General features: G+C 45.6%; 1 protein-coding gene across 1 annotated transcript in view; it reads left to right on the forward strand.

Moving 5' to 3' along the window:
* The first annotated feature begins 11,565 nt into the window (after positions 1-11,565).
* The window catches only part of CTNNBL1 (catenin beta like 1), a 98,769-nt gene continuing 86,869 nt past the window's right edge, over positions 11,566-23,465 (forward strand). The window contains exon 1 of the mRNA XM_079979398.1: positions 11,566-11,733. Coding sequence (XP_079835524.1) covers positions 11,704-11,733 — 30 coding nt within the window. The 5' untranslated portion in view covers positions 11,566-11,703. The remainder of the gene's footprint in view (positions 11,734-23,465) is intronic.

A 23,465-nucleotide genomic window follows, 5' to 3' on the forward strand; every position in this document is an offset into this window, starting at 1 on the left:
TTCCTCCTCACTTTCTGCCATCAAGGTTGTGTCATCTGCATATCTGAGGTTGTTGATATTTCTTCCGGCAATCTTAATTCCGGCTAGGGATTCATCCAGCCCAGCCTTTCGCATGATGAATTCTGCATATAAGTTAAATAAGCAGGGAGACAAAATGCAGCCTTGTCGTACTCCTTTCCCAATTTTGAACCAGTCAGTTGTTCCATATCCAGTTCTAACTGTAGCTTCTTGTCCCACATAGAGATTTCTCAGGAGACAGATGAGGTGATCAGGCACTCCCATTTCTTTAAGAACTTGCCATAGTTTGCCATGGTCGACACAGTCAAAGGCTTTTGCATAGTCAATGAAGCAGAAGTAAATGTCTTTCTGGAACTCTCTAGCTTTCTCCATAATCCAGCGCATGTTTGCAATTTGGTCTCTGGTTCCTCTGCCTCTTCTAAATCCAGCTTGCACTTCTGGGAGTTCTCGGTCCACATACTGCATTGATATGGCGCCTTGCAAATCCAACTTATCTAAATTGGGATAACATGATCCTATCTATATCTGTCATCTATCTCTCTATCTCTCTATCATCTTTCTAATCTATATCTATCTATCTATCTATCTATCATCTAAGGTAAAGGTAAAGGGACCCCTGACCATTAGGTCCAGTCGCGACCGACTCTGGGGTTGCGGTGCTCATCTCGCTTTATTGGCCTAGGGAGCCGGCGTACAGCTTCCGGGTCATGTGGCCACCATGACTAAGCGCTTCTGGCGAACCAGAGCAGCACATGGAAACGCCGTTTACCTTCCCGCCAGAGCGGTACCTATTTATCTACTTGCACTTTGACGTGCTTTCAAACTGCTAGGTTGGCATGAGCAGGGACCGAGCAACGGGAGCTCACCCCATCGCAGGGATTCGAACCGCCGACCTTCCGATCGGCAAGCCCTAGGCTCTGTGGTTTAACCCACAGCGCTACCCATGTCCCGTTCATCTATCATCTATCTATACCAAAGTTTTTCAGGTCAATGCCCTCTCAGTTGCACAGAATCCCCCTTAGTGAGTCTCACCCCACCCTATAAAAAGAATAGTTAACAACCCACTGAGGAATAAAATTCAAAATGGCAACAATTGCACATTTATTCGAAATCCAATCAAAATGAGTTCAATTAATTCAACAAAACTGATGGACTCGATCCAGCGATACTAGCTTTTCAAAGTCTGCTGGTCATTTACAGCTTCAGCGCCCCCGCTTCCCTCTTAGCGCCCCCCCGGCCATCGAACTGCTTCTCATTGGGTGTTACCACCCAATTTGGGAACCGCTGGGCTAAACCGAAACCATCCCACATCCAACTGTAACCAAGCCAAAGTTCAAAGCGTTAAGACCCCAGGAGATCTTGCTTCTCCATTAGTCACAGCTTTGGTTCCAGCGCAGAGCAAGCAGGTCTCTGGGTCTCCAGATTCCACCTTTGCTTCCAGCCCAGCTCTATCACACCTGTCGGGCTCTTGTTCTCCTACCTGGCAGCTAGGTGAGGGGAATGGAGGAAAGGCCCACCCTTAAGCCTGGAGGGCCCAATCTCTTAGTTGTAGCTCCTGCAACCTTAGCTCATTATTTTGGGGTGCCGATGAGGACCCTAAAGTGGCCAGCTAAGGTCACTGCCTTTGTTATGTACCTAGTTGAATAGGATTCAGAATGCAGCAATCTGATTGGTCCTAGAACAATAGGATTCAGAATGCAGCAGTCTGATTGGTCCTAGAACAATAGGGTCCAGAATGCAGCAGTCTGATTGGTCCTAGAACAATAGGGTCCAGAATGCAGCAGTCTGATTGGTCCACAGGAGCCACCCAATCCAGCTCCAGGTGGAAGTGAATCCGCAACCTGATTGGCCTACAGGTGAATCCCAGAATTAGCCAATCACGTGGGGCCCATTGTGTAAATAATGCATATAAAGCAGACATTTCGGAGGAACTTCCATTCCTTCTCACCACTATGAGCTGAATAAAGAGCAGAAAATCCATTCTCGACTCTGAGTATATTTCAGCCTTAGAGATTTGTCTGACCAGTTCAGCAAAGTCCTCCATTTGATTCCCACCCCCACTGGATACAGAACCCTAAGAGATGGAAGGAGCTCAGGGCACCATTCAGACTGACCCCTTCCAAACCCCAAGCACCTGGAAAACTTGTGCAAGATAATTTAATTCGTGTTGTCTTCTTACATTTACACTTCCCTCTGTGCTGTATCAGGCTCTATGTGTTTAAAAAATGATTTAATGAGAGCGGACATGTGGTTGCTTGGTGCCCCCCGCCCCATCGCTTCCTTTTTACCTGAGGCTACAGTTCCACCCTAGCAGTCAGTCAGCCTGCAACCTGCTCCCAGCTGCCCCTCCTGTTTTCGCCAGCTTCTCGTCTTCGTTTGCTTTCTGTATTTGCCTTTAATTCAATATTTTGTCCCCATGCTCCATCTCCCTTTATTGGATAACACTGCTCTGTTATTGAATCCTCCCTCGCAATTGTGGGGGAGAGAATTTGGTTTCCCAGGCAGCAATAAAGCTGGATTGGAGTCTTCGGAGGCCAGGAACGGCGCTACGGTTCGGAGGTGTGCGAGAGAGGAGCCCCAGGGGCTTCTGGGAAAGCCAGACCTCTGCAAGGTCTTGTCTGTTTTTCTCAAGTTAGCAAATTGAGAAAGCAGGAAAGAGCCATCGGAGACAGCCTTCTCCAACCGCAGTGATAACTTGTTTGAGGATTCCAACCTGTAGCACCCTGCTTGTGGTTAACGCTTAGCTGGAATGAAATATTCAACGCAGCAATAGAGAAATTAAAATAATAATTTATTTGTCAGACAAATAAATGAGAGGCACAGTGGTATATGGTTACCAAGCTCTGGCCTGGCCTCCTGCCGTTATGGCCAGCACTTATATTTCCTTAATCCAGCCCCCTTGCTCCTCCTGTGGCTGCCTCTGTCCAATCAGCCTGGTTAAAATTCCTATTGGCTGTTTGCTAGAACCAATCACAAAAGATACACCCATTTCCTCATGTCCTTTTATGGGAATCAAAAAGCTATATATTCTTCTATCTATAAATGACAAATAAGTAGTAATATATCTTACATGTGTCTCAACAAGGAACCTTAATTACCAGCTCACCTCGCCCTATTGCCCTCCAAAACAAATGGTTTAATCTCAAATTTTTATCTTAAACAGATGTCAAGGATCATCATTGAAAGATCTCCTTCCTTTGGAGGTCTCTAAACAAAAGCTTGACAACCATATGTATGCTCTAATGGCAGGGGGGCTGGGCTGGTGGCTGATGGCCCCTGTGATCTCTTCCAACTATATGAAATAAGAATCTAGCATAAGGATTTAACATTTCTTAGCTTCTAATTCCTTTGCATAATTACATTTAAGCCAATATATTTTTAATACATAACATAGATAACCTTTTAAAAGGAAAAGAAATCTTAAAAGGATCTCAGTTTAAGAAAGAAACAACTTTAGAAAAAGACTTCCCAAAATACCCTCTTCTCCAGCCAAGCCAGTTGCCTTTTTCACTGCTCTTGACCTTTCAACCTTAGGAAAATATGGCTCAAGTTTAATGGGAGGCACATGGTTTTATTTTACTATTTACCCACTCTTAATTATGTTTATCTCTTTTTTTATCTTCTGTAATATGTAGGGTCAGTGTAACCTTGGCTGTCAGCCTGTAATTCCCTTTTTACGACTTTGAGAATTGTTTTCTGCTATAAATCAGGGGGCCCCCTTGTCTAGGAGTAAAAACATTGCCAAGGTTCTTAGGCAGCTGCTCTTCTGCCTGGCATGAACATTTGAAAATCTTTAAGCTCATTTTAAGATACAGGCCTTGATCAAGCCTTAATAAAAATGCAGGCTTATGATTAGATGCCTCAAACCCACACTCAATATGTTCATTGTAGCCATCATCAGAAATATTTATATACCACTTAATATGCAAAATCCCTAAGCTGTTTACATAAAACACAGCAAGATGATTTTTTTAAAAGAAAAATGCATAGGCAACAATTAAAACCGAAAAGGCAAAGAAACACATCAGTAAAGACAGAGAAGCTGTCAATAAAAAATCATTTAAATATCAATAAATAAAGTAGAACAATGTGGTGATTAGTGTATATCCAGGAGGTGTGGCGCTGTGGGTTAAACCACAGAGCCTAGGACTTGCCGATCAGAAGGTCGGCGGTTCGAATCCCCACGACAGGGTGAGCTCCCGTTGCTCGGTCCCTGCTCCTGCCAACTTAGCAGTTTGAAAGCACCTCAAAGTGCAAGTAGATAAATAGGTACCACTCTGGCGGGAAGGTAAACGGCATTTCCATGCGCTGCTCTGGTTCGCCAGAAGTGGCTTAGTGTGCTGGTCCGGGGGGGGGGTGGGGAAGGTTACCGTGGGGCGAGGTCCAGGACCTGAGTTGAGGGTCGGCAGACGGTCCTCCTCGGGCGAAACGGGGTCCACAGCGGGAAGCCGGGCAAGGACAGGAACTCTGGGGGAAACAGGACTGGATGCTGGCCGAAACAGCTCATCAACGACGTTGCTCCCGCAACCTGGGACCGGGCTGACTGGCCTTTATCTTCTCTGAGGCCAGGGGCGGTCCCGGCCCCTAGGAGACCCGCCTCTCCTGGCCTTAAGGCGAGCACTCCTCCTGGGAGAAACCAGTTCCCTTCGCCTCTCTGCCCTGAGCATCTGCAGTTCAGGAGAGGCTGAAGGGTTACTGGGCCCAGGGGGAGACTCACCTGTAGGCACTGAGTCCTCAACCACCTCCGGAGCCAGAGTGGATTCACCTGGTGCCTGCTCCTGAGGATCCGGCACAGGTGCAGGTGCTTCAGAATCCAGGCCCTGCCCCAGCTCAGCCGGCCCTGGAGGCGGGGACTCCTGTGCAGGCTGGGATTCCTCCGGTTCAGCCTCTGAATCGGATTCCCAGGCCATCACACTTAGTCCTGCTGGCCACATGAATCGGAAGCTGTACGCCGGCTCCCTCGGCCAGTAAAGCGAGATGAGCGCCACAACCCCAGAGTCGTCCGCGACTGGACCTAATGGTCAGGGGTCCCTTTACCATAACCTTAGGAGGTGTCAGAGTTCCCCTCATTCCTCCCATGTGCTCAACACACACAAATACACCTCCTTCTCTGTGGCTGAAGAGACCCGCAAATGCCTCCCAGAAGTCTGGGTCGTTTGAAGCCTCCACCCAAAGGTCCTGCTACAAATCCACTCCCAGGCTGTGCACAAATTTCAGCTCGGCAACTGCAGAAGAAACTTGGACTGTTCTTCTGAGGCATCTAATCATAAGCCTGCATTTTTATCAAGCTTATATTTTTTGATCAAGGTTGTATCTTAAAAATGAGTTCAAATTCACAAATGTTTCATGCCAGGCAGGAACTAGGCTGGCTAAGATTTTGGCAGATGTTCATCCTCTTGGCCAGAGAGGCCCTCTGGTTTATTGCGGTCATAAAAGGCTGAGAGCGAGGTCACTGACCTTGCATGTTGCAGAGTACAATTAAGCTACAATTAAGTTGGTAAATAGTAAGAATTATTGTGGCTCCCGTTAGAGACTTGAGCCACATTTTCCTAAGGGCAAGAGCTAATGGAAATAGGGAAAGAAAGTGTTTTTAAGTTTTTTCTTACTTTGAAAACGTCTTTGCTTATAAAAAAATTATATATGTTATGTATTAAATATATTGGCTTAAATGTAATTATGCAAAGGATTTAAGAAATGCTAGATTCTTATTTCATATAGTTGTAAGAGTTGTAACTATCCTGAAATTAAGTCAGCCACCAGCCCAGCCCCCCTTGCCAAGCAGGAAAGCACCATCAGAGCACTCTAGACAGATGGTTGTCAGGTTTTTGTTTAAAGGAACCTCCAATGAAGGAGATCTTTCATTGATGATGCGTACAAAAGATATTTGATACCTGTTTAAAATAGAATTAGCCACCATCTGTTTTAGCCATCTGCTCTATTTTAGAATTAAGGGGGCAAAGGTGATTTGGTAATTAAGGTGCCTTGTAGAGGTTAATGGCTACTTGTTTGCCAATTATAAATATAGCTTTTATTTCCCATAAAAGACAATAGGAAATGGTTGTATCTTTTGTGATTGGTTCTAGCAAACAGCCAATAGGAATTTCAACCAGGCTGATTGGACAGAGGCAGCCACAGGAGGAGCAAGGGGGCTGGATTAAGGAAATATAAGTGCTGGCCAGAATGGCAGGAGGCCAGGCCAGAGCTTGGTAACCATATACCACTGTGCCTCATATTTATTTGTCTGACAAATAAATTATTATTTTAATTTCTCTATTGCTGCGTTGAATATTTCTTTCCAGCTAAGTGTTAACCACAAGCAGGGTGCTACACTTCCAAAGAGGAATGCCAGCCAGCAGACCTGCAAGGGCCCAGGTGGGTTCCTGGTGATGAGTTGCTGGGGAAGGCTGTGCGTTTCGGTGGCATCACTTGCCTGGTCCAGGCGGCAGATTCGAGGCTAATTTCTGTGGACGACACAGGAGGCTGCTATCTGGCGCTGCCAATGGTTGCATACAAATTTAACAAATACAATACTAGAGTGATAATAACGATAAAGGACTTCAGCCTTGGTGGATCCATAGTGATGGTCTCCGTCAGGAGGTGGTGCACTCCCCTTCCTTGGAGGTTTTAAGTGGAGGTTGGGTGGCCGTCTGTCATGGATGCTTTTGCTGAGATTCCTGCATTGCGGGGGTTGGACTAGATGACCCTCGGGTCCCTTCCAACTCTTAAGATTCTATGAACTAGAGGAGCTATCGCAGGAATATCCACTCAGATGGGTCAATTGATTCTTTTGCTTGTGGTGTTACATCTGCTGGGCTTTCAGTTCTTTTTGCAGTACAGACCTTGGTTCTCAAATGCCTTGGTACTCAAACAACTTAGAACCCAAACAGTGCAAACCCAGAACTAAGTGTTCTGGCTTGCGAACTTTTTTCGGAAGCCGAATGTGCTCCGTTTTGAGTGTTACACTTCTGTTTCGAGTGTTATGCTGAGGTCCATCTCTTTTTGCTATTTATTTTGTGTTTTTGTGGCTCTTTTTTGTTTTGTTTTTGTGACTGTGTGGAACCCAGTTCAGTTCAGTTAATGGTTAATTGATTGTGTGACTGCAGTACATTGCTTATTGCTTTCATTTTATGGAGCAAGGGTCTCATTAGATAGGAAAAAATCATGTTAAAATGCTGTTTTAGGGTTGTTGTTTTTTAAGTCTGGGACGGATTAATCTGTTTTGCATGATTTTCTATGGGAAAGCACGCCTTGGTTTGGGAACGCTTTGGTTTTGGAATGGACTTCTGGGACGGATTAATTTTGAGAACCAAGGGACCACTGTAACTCTTTCCCTTTTTACTCTTGTGCAATGCCTCTTTTACATTTCCTAGGCGGCCATTCTAAGAAAAGAGAAGAAGAGCCTGCTGGATCATGGCCAATGGCCCATCATGCCCAGCATCCTGTTCTCCAAAGTGGACAACCAGATAGATGCCCATTGTGGGAAACCCACAGGCAGGATCCAAGCGGAAGCAGCAGCCCTTTTCCTTCCAGTGGTTTCCAGCAACTGGGACTTGGAAGCAATAGCAGGGTCCACTTCCTTCATATGAACAGGACTTGGGTCTGAGCGCATTATGCGTAGGCTTGTGCTGTCAAGTGTTTATTCTCTATTTATTTATGCCCAAATTATTGTGCCTTCTTGCTCAGCGCTAGTCATCAAGCTTCCCTGTGACTCTTCAACATTCCCAAGGATACACTGATTTCCGCAGCGTAAGTGTACTCGCGTCCCTTGGTCACAGCTGGCTCTATCTGGATGCTCAATAAAAAGGATGATGCAATAATTATGTGCCATTTATCTCTTCTTTAGAGCAGAGATTTGTGGAGTTAATTTCATCCTGACTGCTTCGTCGTCAGCTACACTGAAACGTCTGGGGCGCTGGCTGAAGGCGTCTGTCAAAAAATTATATATGTTTTTAATTTCAGGCCTATCTTTCAAGAAAACTCCCACAGAGATAACTGTGCGCACTCTGCTGTTAATGATACAGGAATTTGTTTGTTTGCTTTGTTTTCCTAAAGGGGGTGGGAGAAAAAGACATACTACACAATGTTTTGCAGGATTCCATGCAATTAGCTTTCCTTTCCAATTTGTGCTGGTAGTTTTTGCTTTTCACTACTTCAGATCTCCTGCAAATGAAACACATGGATCACCTCTTTGGTTTAACCGAGGAGTTTTTCTCCACTTTCCTTGAGCAATGAGGGGGCTCTCAGGGTAGTAGTCTGCAGAACCATTTTCCAGCAGAGAACACATAGCACACTTTTGCAAGAAATAGTAGTGGGGTTTATTTGCAAATCTGGAGAAGGTGGTGTAGCACCCTCCTTGTGGTTAACGCTTAGCTGGAATGAAATATTCAACGCAGCAATAGAGAAATTAAAATAATTTATTTGTCAGACAAATAAATGAGAGGCACAGTGGTATATGGTTACCAAGCTCTGGCCTGGCCTCCTGCCATTCTGGCCAGCACTTATATTTCCTTAATCCAGCCCCCTTGCTCCTCCTTTGGCTGCCTCTGTCCAATCAGCCTGGTTGAAATTCCTATTGGCTGTTTGCTAGAACCAATCACAAAAGATACACCCATTTCCTATTGCCTTTTATGGGAAATAAAAGCTATATATTCTTCTATCTATAAATGACAAATAAGTAGTCATTTATCTTACATTTGTCTCAACAAGGAACCTTAATTACCAGCTCACCTCTTGCCCTCCTTGCCCTATTGCCCTCCAAAACAGATGGTTAATAGTTTTAAATTTTTATCTTAAACAGATGTCAGAGATCTTGAGTTCACATCATCATTGAAAGATCTCCTTCTTTTGGAGGTCTTTAAACAAAGGCCTGACAACCATATGTGTGCTCTAATGGTGTTTCCTGCTTGGCAGGGGGCTGGACTCGATGGCCCCTGTGATCTCTTTCAACTATATGAAATAAGAATCTAGCATAAGCATTTAACATTTCTTAGTTTCTAAATCCTTTGCATAATTACATTTAAGCCAATATATTTCATACATTATCATAGATAGCTTTTTAGAAGAATAAACCTTCTCAAAGTAAAAAGGAAGGGACAGTTTACAGCCTCAAAATAAAATAGGAAGAAGCCTCTTCTTCTGTTTACACCCCCCTTCTCCAGCCAGCTGCTTTTTCCATTTGCTCTTGCCCTTTAACCTTAGGAAAATATGGCTCAAGTTTAATGGGAGGCACATGGTTTTATTTTACTATTTACCAACTCTTAATTATGTTTTTTCTCAGCTTTTTATATTCTGTAATATGTAGGGTCAGTGTAACCTTTGCTCTCAGCCTGTAATTCCCTTTTTACGACTTTGAGAATTGTTTTCTGCTATAAATCAGGGGGCCCCCTTGTCCAGGAGGATAAACATCTTGCCAAGGTTCTTAGGCAGCTGGTCTTCTGCCTGGCATGAAACATTTGAAAATCTTTAAGCTCATTTTAAAATATAGGCCCTGATCAAAATATAAGCCTTGATAAAAATGCAGGCTATGATTAGATGCCTTAGTGGATAAGAAAAAGTTTTTCTCCCTCTTTCATAACGTTAGAACTTGTGGACGTTCAGTGAAGCTGAATGTGGGAAGAGTCAGGTTGCATAAAACGACTTTCTTCACACAGCATGTAGTTAAAACGGTGGAAATCACTCCAACTGAAGGAATGAAGGACAGGTGACCCCATCTAGGCCCCAAGTCACCCCCCTGCCCTAAAGCAGGCTCAAAGCTTCTCAAAGCTTTTCAAAATCATTTTCTCAGCTAAAAGGCATTAGCTAAGCATCAGAAACATTTCGCTCTGCTGTAACAAAGGTCGCTTCTCAGGCTATAGTTGACCTTGCCAAACAGTACATTTGACTTGCAACTTTCTTTCCGGAACTATGCCAGAACAAGAGATTGAAACATATCTGAACACTCTGAAACCCCTTGGCTCTCACCACCCCCTTTCCTGGGAAGGGTGCCAAGAGTCCAATAGTCCCAAGACAGCTTTCTGTTCATGCTCAGAGGAACTCAGGGGCAGGACTCTGGAAGAAGGGGGAGGGAACTGGAAGGGGTATATATGTTTGTACACATCACTGTGAACTCGTGCATGCTTTTTGTGAGTTATCACACTTGCTCCTTCTACCAGTTCATGGATGGTAGAAATAAAGCTTTTTCTCAAACTATTCCTTGAGTGTCTGTTGACTCCCATTTTCCCTTTCCCACCCGAGGGCAAAGCCTCATAAGGCTACACAACGACACCTTTCTTTTTGAAAATTCAGGTAGGTAGCCGTGTTGGAGCAATGTCAAACCTCGACAGCTTCTTAAAAAGCAGAGACATCACCTTGCCAACAAAGGTCTGTATAGTTAAAGCCATGGTTTTCCCAGTAGTGATGTATGGAAGTGAGAGCTGGACCATCAAGAAGGCTGATCGCCGAAGAATTGATGCTTTTGAATTCTGGTGCTGGAGGAGACTCTTGAGAGTCCCATGGACTGCAAGAAGACCAAACCTCTCCATTCTGAAGGAAATCAGCCCTGAGTGCTCACTGGAAGGACAGATCCTGAAGCTGAGGCTCCAATACTCTGGCCACCTCATGAGAAGAGAAGACTCCCTGGAAAAGACCCTGATGTTGGGAAAGATGGAGGAAAGATGGAGAAATATAATGTATTTCTCTTAAATACATTATAGATCCCCCCCATTCCTTCTTAAAGTTCTTCCCTTCCTGGTTTCCGATTTTCCCAGTCAGTTTCGCCATTTTGGCATAATCCATCATCTTCATCAACCATTCCTCTCTGGATGGAACTTCCACACCTGGGCTTTTCTTCATGCAAAGTGTGCTGTGATATGAATCTAGACACAACACCTGCATATACAGAAGCTCCCCCCCCCCACCTATCAAGGGAGGTATCGCCCCCACCCTATCTTTGCTGAATTTTAATGTGTTTCTTTATTATTTATAAAGTGGGTGTGTGGTTTTTATTTTTTCATAAGTGTTATGAAATATTAATGCATCATATGACCCCCCCTCTTTCCCCTTCATCTCCTTCTGTTTTTGTTTCTCCCCTTTGGCTGACAAGCAGCTAAAAAATATAATGCATGCACACATCCTTTTATTCGGATGCTGCCCCTCCATGGTTAAAAACCATGCTGTAGGCAGCTTACAACATGAAAAAACACGCATAACTACGCATATAACAGAAATAGCCATAAACAATAAATAAAACACCGACAAGCACACAACAGATTTCCATATGCATCATAAGAAGATCTAAAACAATGATAGAAAAGATTAAAATCAGTAGCAGCAGCTTCCCCTCCACCCGACAAAACCACCTAAACAAGACGCAGGCCAAGAAAATAATCATAATCATAACGATGGGGAGGGGAAAAAAAGCTTGGGAGCCGCCGCTCTAACCGCTGAGCCACACTGCCTCCCTCGCAAGGAGGGCGGGGGAAAGGAATGCCGAGAGCAAGCGCGCCGATTCCCAGCCCGGCCGCCAGGGGCGCTAGACGCAATATGTACGCTTTACGGCGGCGGCGGCGGCGGCAGCGGCCCTTCTCCCTCCCCCTCCCCTTCCGGGCGCTTGGCGGCAGCTTCGCGGCCTTTTGCGACAGTCCGGAAGAAGAAGGCGGCGGCGGCGAGAGAAGCGCCGGTTGGTGGCGGGGAAGGGGCGCCGCCGGCATGGACGTCGGGGAGCTGCTCAGCTACCAGGTCAGCGAGGGGGGAGAGGAGGGGGGGAGGGAGGCGCCTGAGGTGTCACCATGGTTACCGGCCGGGGGAGGGGGCTGGGGGGGCTGCGTCATGGCTTGTTGTTTCGGGGTGGGGGAGGGGCCCGGGGGATCCCCGCCCCTCCCCCCTCCGGGTTCCCGTCACTTGCTAAATGGACATGGAATACCGCCTTTCGCCCGAAGGTCGCCCAGGGCGGCTCACGACATGGGAACCATCACCCTCATCATCATCATCACTTTTAATTTATGTACCTTCCAGTAGCACTTTAGAGGCCAGCTAAGCTTGTTCTTGGTATGAGCTTTCGTCTGCATGCACACTTCTTCAGATACACTGAAACAGAAGTCACTAGATCCCTTTTTTTTTGTTTTGTTTTAAAAATGATATTTATTAAGAATTTGGAAATTACAAAAAGAAGAAAAGAAAAAAGTCAAACACAACAAAACAATACAATACAGCACAAAACCAAAAACACTACATAAATATAACAAATAAAAAAAAACAATTAAAAACACATTCAATACTTTCAATATTGTTGTTGTTGTTGTTGTTTAGTCATTTAGTCGTGTCCGACTCTTCGTGACCCCCTGGACCAGAGCACGCCAGGCACTCCTGTCTTCCACTGTCTCCCGCAGTTTGGTCAAACTCATGCTGGGAGCTTCGAGAACACTGTCCCACCATCTCGTCCTCCGTCGGCCCCTTCTCCTTGTGCCCTCCATCTTTCCCAACATCAGGGTCTTCTCCAGGGAGTCTTCTCTTCTCATGAGGTGGCCAAAGTACTGGAGCCTCAGCTTCACAATCTGTCCTTCCAGTGAGCACTCAGGGCTGATTTCCTTCAGAATGGAGAGGTTGGATCTTCTTGCAGTCCATGGGACTCTCAAGAGTCTCCTCCAGCACCAGAATTCAAAAGTATCAATTCTTTGGCGATCCTTAAATCGTTTCAGCGACTTCATTGCACCTCCCTTTTTTGTATCCCACTTCAATTAATTGTTTCCGCAAATCCTTTCCATCTTCCTCAATTCTTTGTCCTATAATTTATCTTAACAGGTTCTAACCTTATTTTCCCTTTAATCCCTTTACAATTTATTGTACTTAATTCTTTATAGCATTTCTGCTAAAACCATGTAACTTCATTCCAACATCTTTCTAACATTCCTTAATTTTACAATGTTTCTGTAGATAGTCTTTAAATTTCTTCCAATCTTCCTCCACCAACTCTTCTCCCTGGTCTCGGATTCTGCCAGTCATTTCCGTCAGTTCCATGCAGTCCATCAACTTCAACTGCCACTCTTCCCGGGTGGGTAGAACTTGTGTCCAGAAGTCACTAGATCCTTATATATAGTGGGAGGGTGGGTTAGGGTTAGGGTCTGAATAGAGACATTGGATTCTTATCTCATTATAAAGCTATTTTTAGCCATCTCACCCCTTGCTTTTTCCTGTAGGACTAATTGCAGTCGCTAACAGTCGTCAACAGGTTTACCATGCCCATTGAGTCAATCACCCACCTCCTACGACCCTCCTGAGAAAAACCCCTCCCACCCTCCCACTATATATAAAGGTCTGGTGACTTCTGTTTCAGTGTATCTGAAGAAGTGTGCGTGCACACGAAAGCTCATACCAAGAACAAACTGAGTTGGTCTCTAAGGTGCTACTGGAAGGAATTTTTTTAATTTTTTAATTTTGTTTCGACTACGACAGACCAACATGGCTACCTACCTGTAATTTGTATACAGTCTTTCTATCTTACAATACCCAAGGCAGTTTACAGGCTGAAGAAACAAAGAACACACACCTTCTAACAATCTAGGTAAAGGGACCCCAGACCATTAGGTCCAGTCGTGGCCGACTCTGGGGTTGCAACGCTCATCTCGCTTTAATGGCCGAGGGAGCTGGCGTACAGCTTCCGGGTCATGTGGCCAGCAGCACTAAGCCGCTTCTGGCGAACCAGAGCAGCGCACGGAAACACCGTTTACCTTCCCGGCGGAGCGGTACCTATTTATCTACTTGCACTTTGAGGTGCTTTCAAACTGCTAGGTGGGCAGGAGCAGGGACCGAGCAACGGGAGTTCACCCCATCGCGGGGATTCGAACCGCCAACCTTCTGATCGGCAAGCCCAAGACGCTCAGTGGTTTACACCATAGCGGCACCATAACAACCTAATGCAATACAAAAATGTGATAATAAAGCATAACTTTAAAATAAGCAACCTACATCAAATAAAGTAACATTCAACAATCATTAGAATAGTATAGATTAATAATATTCTGTAAAAATACAAAGTGAGAAACACAAAGCACATTATAAAAGGGAAGCAAGCCAGTCACCCCCTCCTTCCACAGTCACATCTCACAGGTTAACTGTACAGTTGGAAGGGGCCATGAGGGTCATCCAGCCCAGCCACCAACAGCACAGAAATCTTTCAATTTAGGTGGGGCTCAAACCTGCGACCCTGAGATTAAGAGTCTCATTCTTGGGTGTGGGGAAAATTATTGGGTTCTTTGTGTCTTTGTTTTTATTATGTATTTTGTGTTTTTATAGTGTGTTTTTATGTTGGAACCTCCCTGAGACCTGTTGGTATGGGGCAGCATACAAATTTAATTAATCATAAGAACAATAATTCTCTGCCAGCTGAGCTATCCATTCATTATTTTATATATATATATATATATATATATATATTTATATATATATATATATATATATATATATATATATATATATATATAATATATATATATTATAACTATGCTGGCAGAGGAAAACCTTTTTATTCCCATAAGCATTTACTGGCCATTGGTGTTTATTTCATAAAATTTATACACTGCTTGATTGTAAAAAAAAAAAAAAAACCAATCTCAAAGTGGTTTTAAAATGTTGACTTAATTGTCCTCTGCTCACTGTTTTCTTGTCTCTGCATGTAGTTTGATGCAGTTTTATTGTGCTGTTTTATCCTTGTACCACCTGGGTAATTTTACAGTGTAAAGCGGTATACAGTGGTGCCTCGCAAGACGAAAAGAATCCGTTCCGCGATTCTCTTCGTCTAGCGGTTTTTTCGTCTTGCGAAGCAAGCCCATTAGCGCTATTAGCGGTTTAGCGGCTTTTAGCGGCTTAGCGGATAAGCGGCTTAGCGGCTTAGAAAAAGGGGGGGGAAAGGGGAAAAACCCCGCAGGAACTCGCAAGACATTTTCGTCTTGTGAAGCAAGCCCATAGGAAATTCGTTTTGCGAAGCGCCTCCAAAACGGAAAACTCTTTCGTCTAGCGAGTTTTCCGTCTTGCGAGGCGTTCGTCTTGCGGGGCACCACTGTATAAGTCTCTTAAAAAGTAATAAACATTGGAGAAAGAGAGACAACCTGTGGCTTGGTGGATAGAAGCACCAGCTTTGTGTGCAGAAGTTCCTAGGTTTAGGGCTCAGCATCTCCACGTTTTTTCTTCCTGTCTCACCTTAATACTAGAACCCAATGATGTCCTCCATCCATTGAATACCACTTGCTGGGAAGGCGTAATTGAGGAAGTACTGTTGCCTCCTATGGGCTCCTCAAGTGGCTTCTGGTTGGCCACACTGGGCAGAGTGTGGCCTTTGTCTGGTGGTAGGCACGTAGCCTTTTGCATTCATTCTAATGCCCACCTCATAAATATCAATCACTTAAGGTGCCATGGAGCAGTGATGGGAGACCTGTGCTGGTGTGTGGTTCCTAGCATTCTTCACCAGGCTGGCTGGGGCTGGTGGAAGTTGGGGGGGTCCAACACCCATCTGGAAGGCCTCAGATTCCCCTGTTGAAGCTCAGTGCTCAAATGAAGCAGAACATGCAAAAGAGAGAAGGTTGTACCAATAGCAGGAAAACTGTAAAAGGAGATGCAGCTTTGCTTCTATTTAACAGTTGAATAATTTCTCAAGACTGAAGGTATTTGAAATGGGTTAAATTAAAGTTGCACCTCATTTGCTTTTCCAGTTTCCATGTAACAAAAATAGGTAATTTTGAGAACCAAATTGAGGCTCCGTCTCGCCCCTTTCATTTTTTAAATGTTATTCCTTCCCCACCTACTCCTTCCTTTCCAAGCCTCTAGTCCTGGGTCCCTTCCCCAGCCACACTGGGCAGCTTCCAACAGAACAGTAAAATATAATAACCTATTAAACATTAAAAGCTTCCCTAAAGAGGGTTGCCTTCAGATGTCTTCTAAAAGTCTAGTAGTTGTTCTTCTCTTTGACATCTGGTGGGAGGGCATTTCACAGGGCGGGAGCCACTACTGAGAAGGCCCTCTGCCTGGTTCCCTGTAACTTGGCGTCTCACATCAAGGGAACTGCCAGAAGGCCCTCAGAGCAGGACCTCAGTGTCCGGGCAGAACGTTGGGGGTGGAAACACTCCTTCAGGTGTACTGGACCGAGGCTGTTTAGGGCTTTAAAGGTCAGCACTTTGAATTGTGCTCGGAAACGTACTGGGAGCCAATGTAGATCTTTCAAGACCGGTGTTATGTGGTCTTGGCGGCCACTCCCAGTCACCAGTCTAGCTGCCACAATCTGGATCAGTTGTAGTTTCCGGGTCACTTTCAAAGGTAGCCCCACATAGAGCGCATTGCAGTAGTCCAAGCAAGAGATAACTAGAGCATGCACCACTCTGGCAAGACAGTCCGCGGGCAGATAGGGTACCAGATGGAGCTGGTAGACAGCTGCCCTGAACACAGAATTGACCTGTGCCTCCATGGACAGCTGTGAGTCCAAAATGACTCCCAGGCTGTGCACCTGGTCCTTCAGGGGTACAGTTACCCCATTCAGGACCAGGGAGTCCTCCACACCCGCCCACCTCCTGTCTCCCCAAAACAGTACTTCTGTATTGTCAGGATTCAACCTCAATCTGTTAGCCGCCATCCATCCTCCAACCACCTCCAGACACTCACACAGGACCTTCACCGCCTTTACTGGATTTGATTTGAAAGAGAGGTAGAATTGGGTATCACCCGCATATTGATGAACACCCAGCCCAAACCCCCTGATGAGCTCTCCCAGCGGCTGCATGTAGATGTTGAAAAGCATGGGGGAGAGGACAGAACCCTGAGGCACCCCACAAGTGAGAGCCCAGGGGTTTGAACACTCATTCCCCACCACCACCTTTTGAACACGGCCCAGGAGGAAGGTGTGGAACCACTGTATAACAGTGCCCGCAGCCCCTCTAGATGGTACAGAAGGATGTTATGGTTGATGGTATCAAAAGCCGCTGAGAGATCCAGCAGAACTAGGAAACAGCTCTCACCTTTGTCCCTAGCCCTCTGGAGATCATCAACCAGTGCGACCATATTGGCAGCATCTAAATATGGTTTTTTAAGAAGCGGTTTGATAGCCGCCTCTTTCAGCAGGTCTGGGAAGGCTCCCTCACAGAGTGAAGCATTCAACACCCCGCAAAGCCCATCGCCGAGCCCTTCCTGGCTAGCTTTTATAAGCCAGGATGGACAAGGATCAAGGATACAGGTGGTTGGTTTCACTCGTCCAAGCAGCCTGTCCACATCCTCGGAGGAAACAGATTGGAACTGAACAGCTGAGCCTGCAGCATTTTGTCTTTCTTGGGATCAAAGGAGTGCAGCACTATCCAGAACAGGTTGGCTCCTATCCACCCACTAACAGTGCCTCAGCCTGGCTTGGATTGAGCTCCAGTTTACCGGCTCTTGCCTGTGGAAGTACAAAGCAGAAATAGTGCCGCATGTCATCAGCATATTGATGACACTGCAAAACAAATATTCAGGTGACCCCACTTAGCCGTTTCGTATAGATGTTAAGTGGCATGGGGGATATGATCATCCGCTGTAGAATTCAATATTGGAACATCCCCCACAAGCACCACTTTCATCCAAAAGCAATTAGAACCACTACAAAGTGGTCCCCCCCACCCACAACCAAGGCAGCTGAGTTGATTCAGGAGTCCCAAGGCAACTTATATAAAAGAATGAAATCCATCTAATCTCTTCTAACAGAGCAATTAAATCCAGAGCAGCTGTCTGCCCTCTTTATTGTACTGGGCCCAACACTTTTCAGGCCGTGGGGAGCAGCTGCTTGTGCTGGGAAAGAGGAAGATTTGTTACTGAATCTTAAGTTGCCTCCAGCCCCCCTTCTAAAAACTCTCTTTGCTACAGTCCCCATGGGGCCTAGCATTTCTGCTCTGCCGGCCCGAGCAGCCCCTTGAGGAGAAGTTCTTTTGGAGGTGCCCAGAAAATGACTCTGATCCCAGTCGCCATACCTTTGGATTCCTTGTAGTTCTGTAGAGGATGCTGAGGAATAGCTCTTGGGGCGCCTGGAGTTGCAAGGGACTCTGTCTTGAGACTCTTGGATCACATGCTGCTTTGCTGAAATTTGCTGCCCCCCTGTTGTGTAGCCCCGAGCAAGCTGATCATCTCCGTGTCCAGTCTGAAATGGGAATAACACTTATGAGGTCAAACAAGTTAAGTTCATATAATTCTTCCCTTCCTTTCCCAGTTCTAAAAATACGGCACTGCTATACAGTGGTACCTCGGGTTACAGACGCTTCAGGTTACAGACTCTGCTAACCCAGAAAAAGTACCTCAGGTGAAGAACTTTGCTTCAGGATGAGAACAGAAATCGTGCGGCAGCAGCGGGAGGCCCCATTAGCTAAAGTGTTGTTGTTGTTGTTGTTGTTTAGTCGTTTAGTTGTGTCCGACTCTTCGTGACCCCCTGGACCAGAGCACGCCAAGCAATCCTGTCTTCCACTGCCTCCTGCAGTTTGGTCAGACTCATGCTGGTAGCTTCGAGAACACTGTCCCACCATCTCGTCCTCTGTCGTCCCCTTCTCCTTGTGCCCTCCATCTTTCCCAACATCAGGATCTTTTCCAGGGAGTCTTATCTTCTCATGAGGTGGCCAAAGTATTGGAGCCTCAGCTTCAGTATCTGTCCTTCCAGTGAGCACTCAGGGCTAATTTCCTTAAGAATGGAGAGGTTTGATCTTCTTGCAGTCCATGGGACTCTCAAGAGTCTCCTCCCGCACCATAAAGTGGTACCTCGGGTTAAGAACAGTTTCAGGTTAAGAATGGACCTCCAGAACGAATCCAGAACCCCTTTGCATTATAGCCATGCCTTTATAATGATATCCTCCGTGCGTCACTTCACTACCACCCTTGACGAGGCATTTGTGAAACTCAAATCTGTATCTTAAGCACATTTCACTGAGCTCTCTTCATGTGGCAAATGGAATTTATTTCCAAGCTGTCTGCATGGGTGTTTGAAATGTGAAAACAGTTATCAGAAAGGTTGGCTGTGCACGTGATATCCTCTAGAAATGTGACAGTGGGGTGGTGCTTTCTGTTCCCGTTAATCGATAGGGTCTTAATGACACCCTTTCTTCTGTGGCAATCCGTACTCTGCCTTCTGCTGTAGCCTTTTCAACTCTAGAGCTGATGGCATTAAGAGTGTGCAAATAGAAGCAGTGCTTATCATTCTGATACCCACAAAAATGTGAAAAGCATTTTTAAGAGCCTTTTGGGGAAATGGCTCCATTGACGGGCAGCAGGCCAACAACTGCCCCATGGTGTGATTTTTTTTGCTGGCTGGCATCCTTGGCAACCTCTTCGAGTGCTCAGGGATAGTTTTCTAGGAAGCTGCGGCCAACTGTTGATTTTCCCTCCCCTTGCCAGAATAACCCTGCAAGGGCAGCCGAATGCAGACTCGCTAAATTTGACTGATGTTTTTATAACAGTGTTCTGATCCATTTATTTGCGCAGAGCCCAGAGTTTCATGCTCCAACAAGCTTATTCTTCATCTGACAATTCAGTGGGAAGCCAAAAAGCAGTTAAAGCATTAGCCGGAGTCATTACAGAGGGACATTCTCATTTAAGGGAGGTTCAGCTAGATTGATTTCCTCAGAGTCTAGCAGTTGGAGATGTCTTGGGAGCAGCTTCTGTTGGTAACCTTGCTGTTGCTTCGGCTGCAATCACACTCGTGAAGATGCTTTATCTTCTTCACAGCAGTGGCAGCGGCTGTGAGTAGATGGGTGCGAGTCTGCTGCTTTTAGAGTATAATGGGAAGCGCTCACCCTGTGTGGTTCCTTTGGCATAGGCTTGTTGGGGCGATACCTTCCTTGCGTCAGAGTCATAGAGTTGTACAGTTGGAGGAGACCCCAAAGGATTGTCTAGTCCAACCCCCTCCAATGCAGGAATCACAGCTAAAGATTCCCTGGCAGATGGCCACCCAGCCTCTCTTTAAAAACCTTCAATGAAGGAGAGTCCACCACCTCCCAAGGGAGTCCATTCCACTGTCTAACACAGTGTTTCTCAACCTGTGGGTCCCCAGATGATGTTGGACTACAACTCCCATCATCCTTGAGCTTTGCCCTTGCTAGCTAGGGATGATGGGAGTTGTAGGCCAAAAACATCTGGGGACCCAAGGTTGAGAAAGGCTGGTCTAACAGCTCTTAACTATCATAAAATTCTTCCTAATGTTTAGTCCAGTTTCCTTTCTTGTACAGCTTGAATCCCATGGTTCGAGCCCTACCCTCCAAAACAGGAGAAAACAAACTTACTCTATCTTTCATGCCATAGCCCTTGAGATATTTGAAGATGATGTCTTCCGGGTTGGCGCCATCGCCGAATGGCGGACTCCCTCCGAGCTCCGGAGGGAGCCTGCTCGGCAGGGGCTGGGTTCTACCGCGCCGGCGACGTGGGGACCCTCAAAAACCATGGGCGCTGAAACCCATGGGCATGGTGACTCGGCGGGCACCGTTTGCGTCCCCCCGACCCGCGAAGGAGCCTTTTTAAAGGCTGCGGAGCGGGTGACGGGGGGTGGTGGTGCTGTGAGTCCTCTGCTTCCCCTGCCGAGTGAAGCCGCATGCCATTCGACGGAGAGCGCTGACTTCTTGCATTGAAAATTTGGACTTTAAAAGAATAACCCGTGAGTAATTGGAACTTGGATTAAAAAAGGGGGAAAATTCTTTTTAAATTCGGAGCGAGCGGGGGAGGTGCAAAAAGGAAGTCAGCCTCCCCCCTGTTGTAGAGGAGCTAAAGCAAAGGATTTGACAACTAAGATCGAGTGCAACCTTTTTTTGATAAAATTATTAACTTCGCGATGGAAAATTATAAGACTGGGCTGGAGGAGAAAAGTGGAATGTGAATTAAAAGGCAACCCCCCCCCCCGGAAACCCCGGGAGCGATCCGTAAGAGCGCCGGGAGAGGAGAAATAGAGGTTTTGACAGCTGTCAAAGGAGCTGTCAAAGCGGAAGAACAAAAAGAGAACTTTGTTACGAGGACTTTGCTGGTCACATTTGTTACAAATTGGATATAAATTGTTTAAAACAAGGAATAATAAGTTACTTTGACTGTTGGGTGTGATCGGGAAGGAAACTGAGCTACTATAATCCCTCTAGAGGAGCTGTGGGTTATTACAAGTATTGTTGGCATCGAATTTGAATAGGACTTTTTATCTCCTGGGAAACTGCAGAAATGGAACACTATTTTGTCTACAGAGGTCTACACACTAAAGGAGACAATAGATTTATCTATTGAAGAATGGAAGGGACTTGACGTAATGTTTTGTTCCTGAATAACAAAGCCTCTGCAGAGGAATTAGAAGCTTTTTGGAATTAGAACATTTGTGCAGGAGAGCAGGAAAGAAAAAAAAGAGGAGGAGAGAGAACAACAAGAATAACAAGAACTGGACAAAGTTGGAAGATAGACTCCTTCCAAGATTGGACATGTGAAATCAAAGATGACCAAAAGATGGCAAAGACTAATAAAAAGACGGCAAAGCGGACTGGTGAAGGACTGTGGTTTAGATGTGGGAGCTCCAGGATGACAGTAGATACTGACGGACATTGGGAACGCAACCGGGAAAGGGGGGAGGGAAATTTGGAATCCAAAGGGTGTTAAATTACATTTTATTCTTTTTTCTATTTTTCTGTTTATTTTAATCTGTATTGCATATTAAAGAGGGGGACTCGTGGAAGGGAACAGGTCGATTTTAGGGGATGGGAAAATATTTTTTAAATTGGGTCAATGATAAATAATTTTAAAATTTGGGGTAAGAATTTGTTGAATCTATTTGAAAGAATTGGAATACAAGAGGGGGAGGGGAGGGGAAGTCCTGGAAGGATGCCAATGAAAATTAGGTTTTAAATTTGGATGTTTTTCTTTTTCTGTTATATTTGAAAATCTTTAATAAATATTATTTTTTTTTAAAAAAAGAGATATTTGAAGATGGATATATCATGCCACCTCTCAGTCTTCTCCTCTCCAGGCTAAACATGCCCAACTACCTCAGCTGAAAAGCCCTTGCACCTTCCTGATGTTCTGGGCTGCAGCTCCCACCAGCTCCAGCATCATGTGGCCACACTGGCTGGGACCGATGGGAGTGTTCGTTTAAAACATCTGGGTGGCGCCAGGTAGGCAAAGGATGCTTTAGGGCAGGGGGCAGCAAACCTTTTCAGCAGGGGGCCGGTCCACCGTCCCTCAGACCTTGTGGGGGCCCAAACTACCATATTTTTCGCTCTATAAGACGCACCAGACCACAAGACGCACCTAGTTTTTGGAGGAGGAAAACAAGAAAATAAATATTCTGAATCTCAGAAGCCAGAACAGCAAGAGGGATCGCTGTGCAGTGAAAGCAGCAATCCCTCTTGCTGTTCTGGCTTCTGGGATAGCTGGGCGGCCTGCATTTGCTCCATAAGACACACACGCATTTCCCCTTACCTTTTAGGAGGGAAAAAGTAAGTCTTATAGAGCAAAAAATACGGTATATTTTGAAGGGGGGGAATGAACGAATTCCTATGCCCCACAAATAACCCAGAGATGCATTTTAAATAAAAGGACACATTCTACTCATGTAAAAACACGCTGATTCCCGGACCGTCCGCGGGCCGGATTTAGAAGGTGATTGGGCCGGATCCGGCCCCCGGGCCTTAGTTTGCCTACCCATGCTTTAGGGTTTCCCTCTAGGAACTGCAAGGACACTTCTCAATTCCTGGCAGCTTCACTTCTGAGTATACTTTGGATTTCCTGGAAACATTTCTGAATTGCCTTTCTCTGGCTGATCTTTGCCACAATCCCTTCTCCCTCTGTACAGTGTTTGGATCTTCACAGGTTCTTGATATAGTTCCCTCTCCCCACCATCTCCGCGCCCCCAACCTGACTCCTGTACATTCCACACATTGTACAAATTCTTCATCTTGCTTCTAATCCCAAGTGAAAACATTCATTTTTCTCCTGTCGTTGTTTCTCCAGTTTTCATGGGTTTCGTTATTATTTATTACCCTCTTATTTAATTCTAAGTATTTTTGATGCAATTTGCATGTGGCACAGAAGACATTAGAAAATGTAATGCTGCGCTGTATTTCATCGAGCTCCGCTTGTTTCAACAGCTCGTCTGGAAAAGAAGATTGATTTTGCTCATATTTTTTCTTCCCGGTTTTAGAAATGAAAGGCTCCCGCAGTGAAAGGAAAGGGGGGCCTGCATCTATTCAGGCATATTTCAAATCCCTGCAACATTTCCCCCCCTTCTTCTTTCCCCCCACCCAAGCTTCACATTTCCCAGTGAGATGAGGCTTCTGCAAGCAAGGTTGGGGAAAATAAACATTCATTTCCTTATTTGTTTGCCTGTTTTCAAAGCATAGTCTGGGTATTACTTAGGAGTCAGCCTCTGCCCGTTTTTCCTCTCCCTTCCGCTTCTCAGACCCTGCGCTGCGCTTGGGTGACCCGCCTGCCGCTTTCAATGAAATGGCCCCATCACATCA

The sequence above is a fragment of the Podarcis cretensis genome, assembly GCF_951804945.1.
Source record: "Podarcis cretensis genome assembly, chromosome: 6".
Taxonomy (NCBI): Eukaryota; Metazoa; Chordata; class Lepidosauria; order Squamata; family Lacertidae; genus Podarcis; species Podarcis cretensis.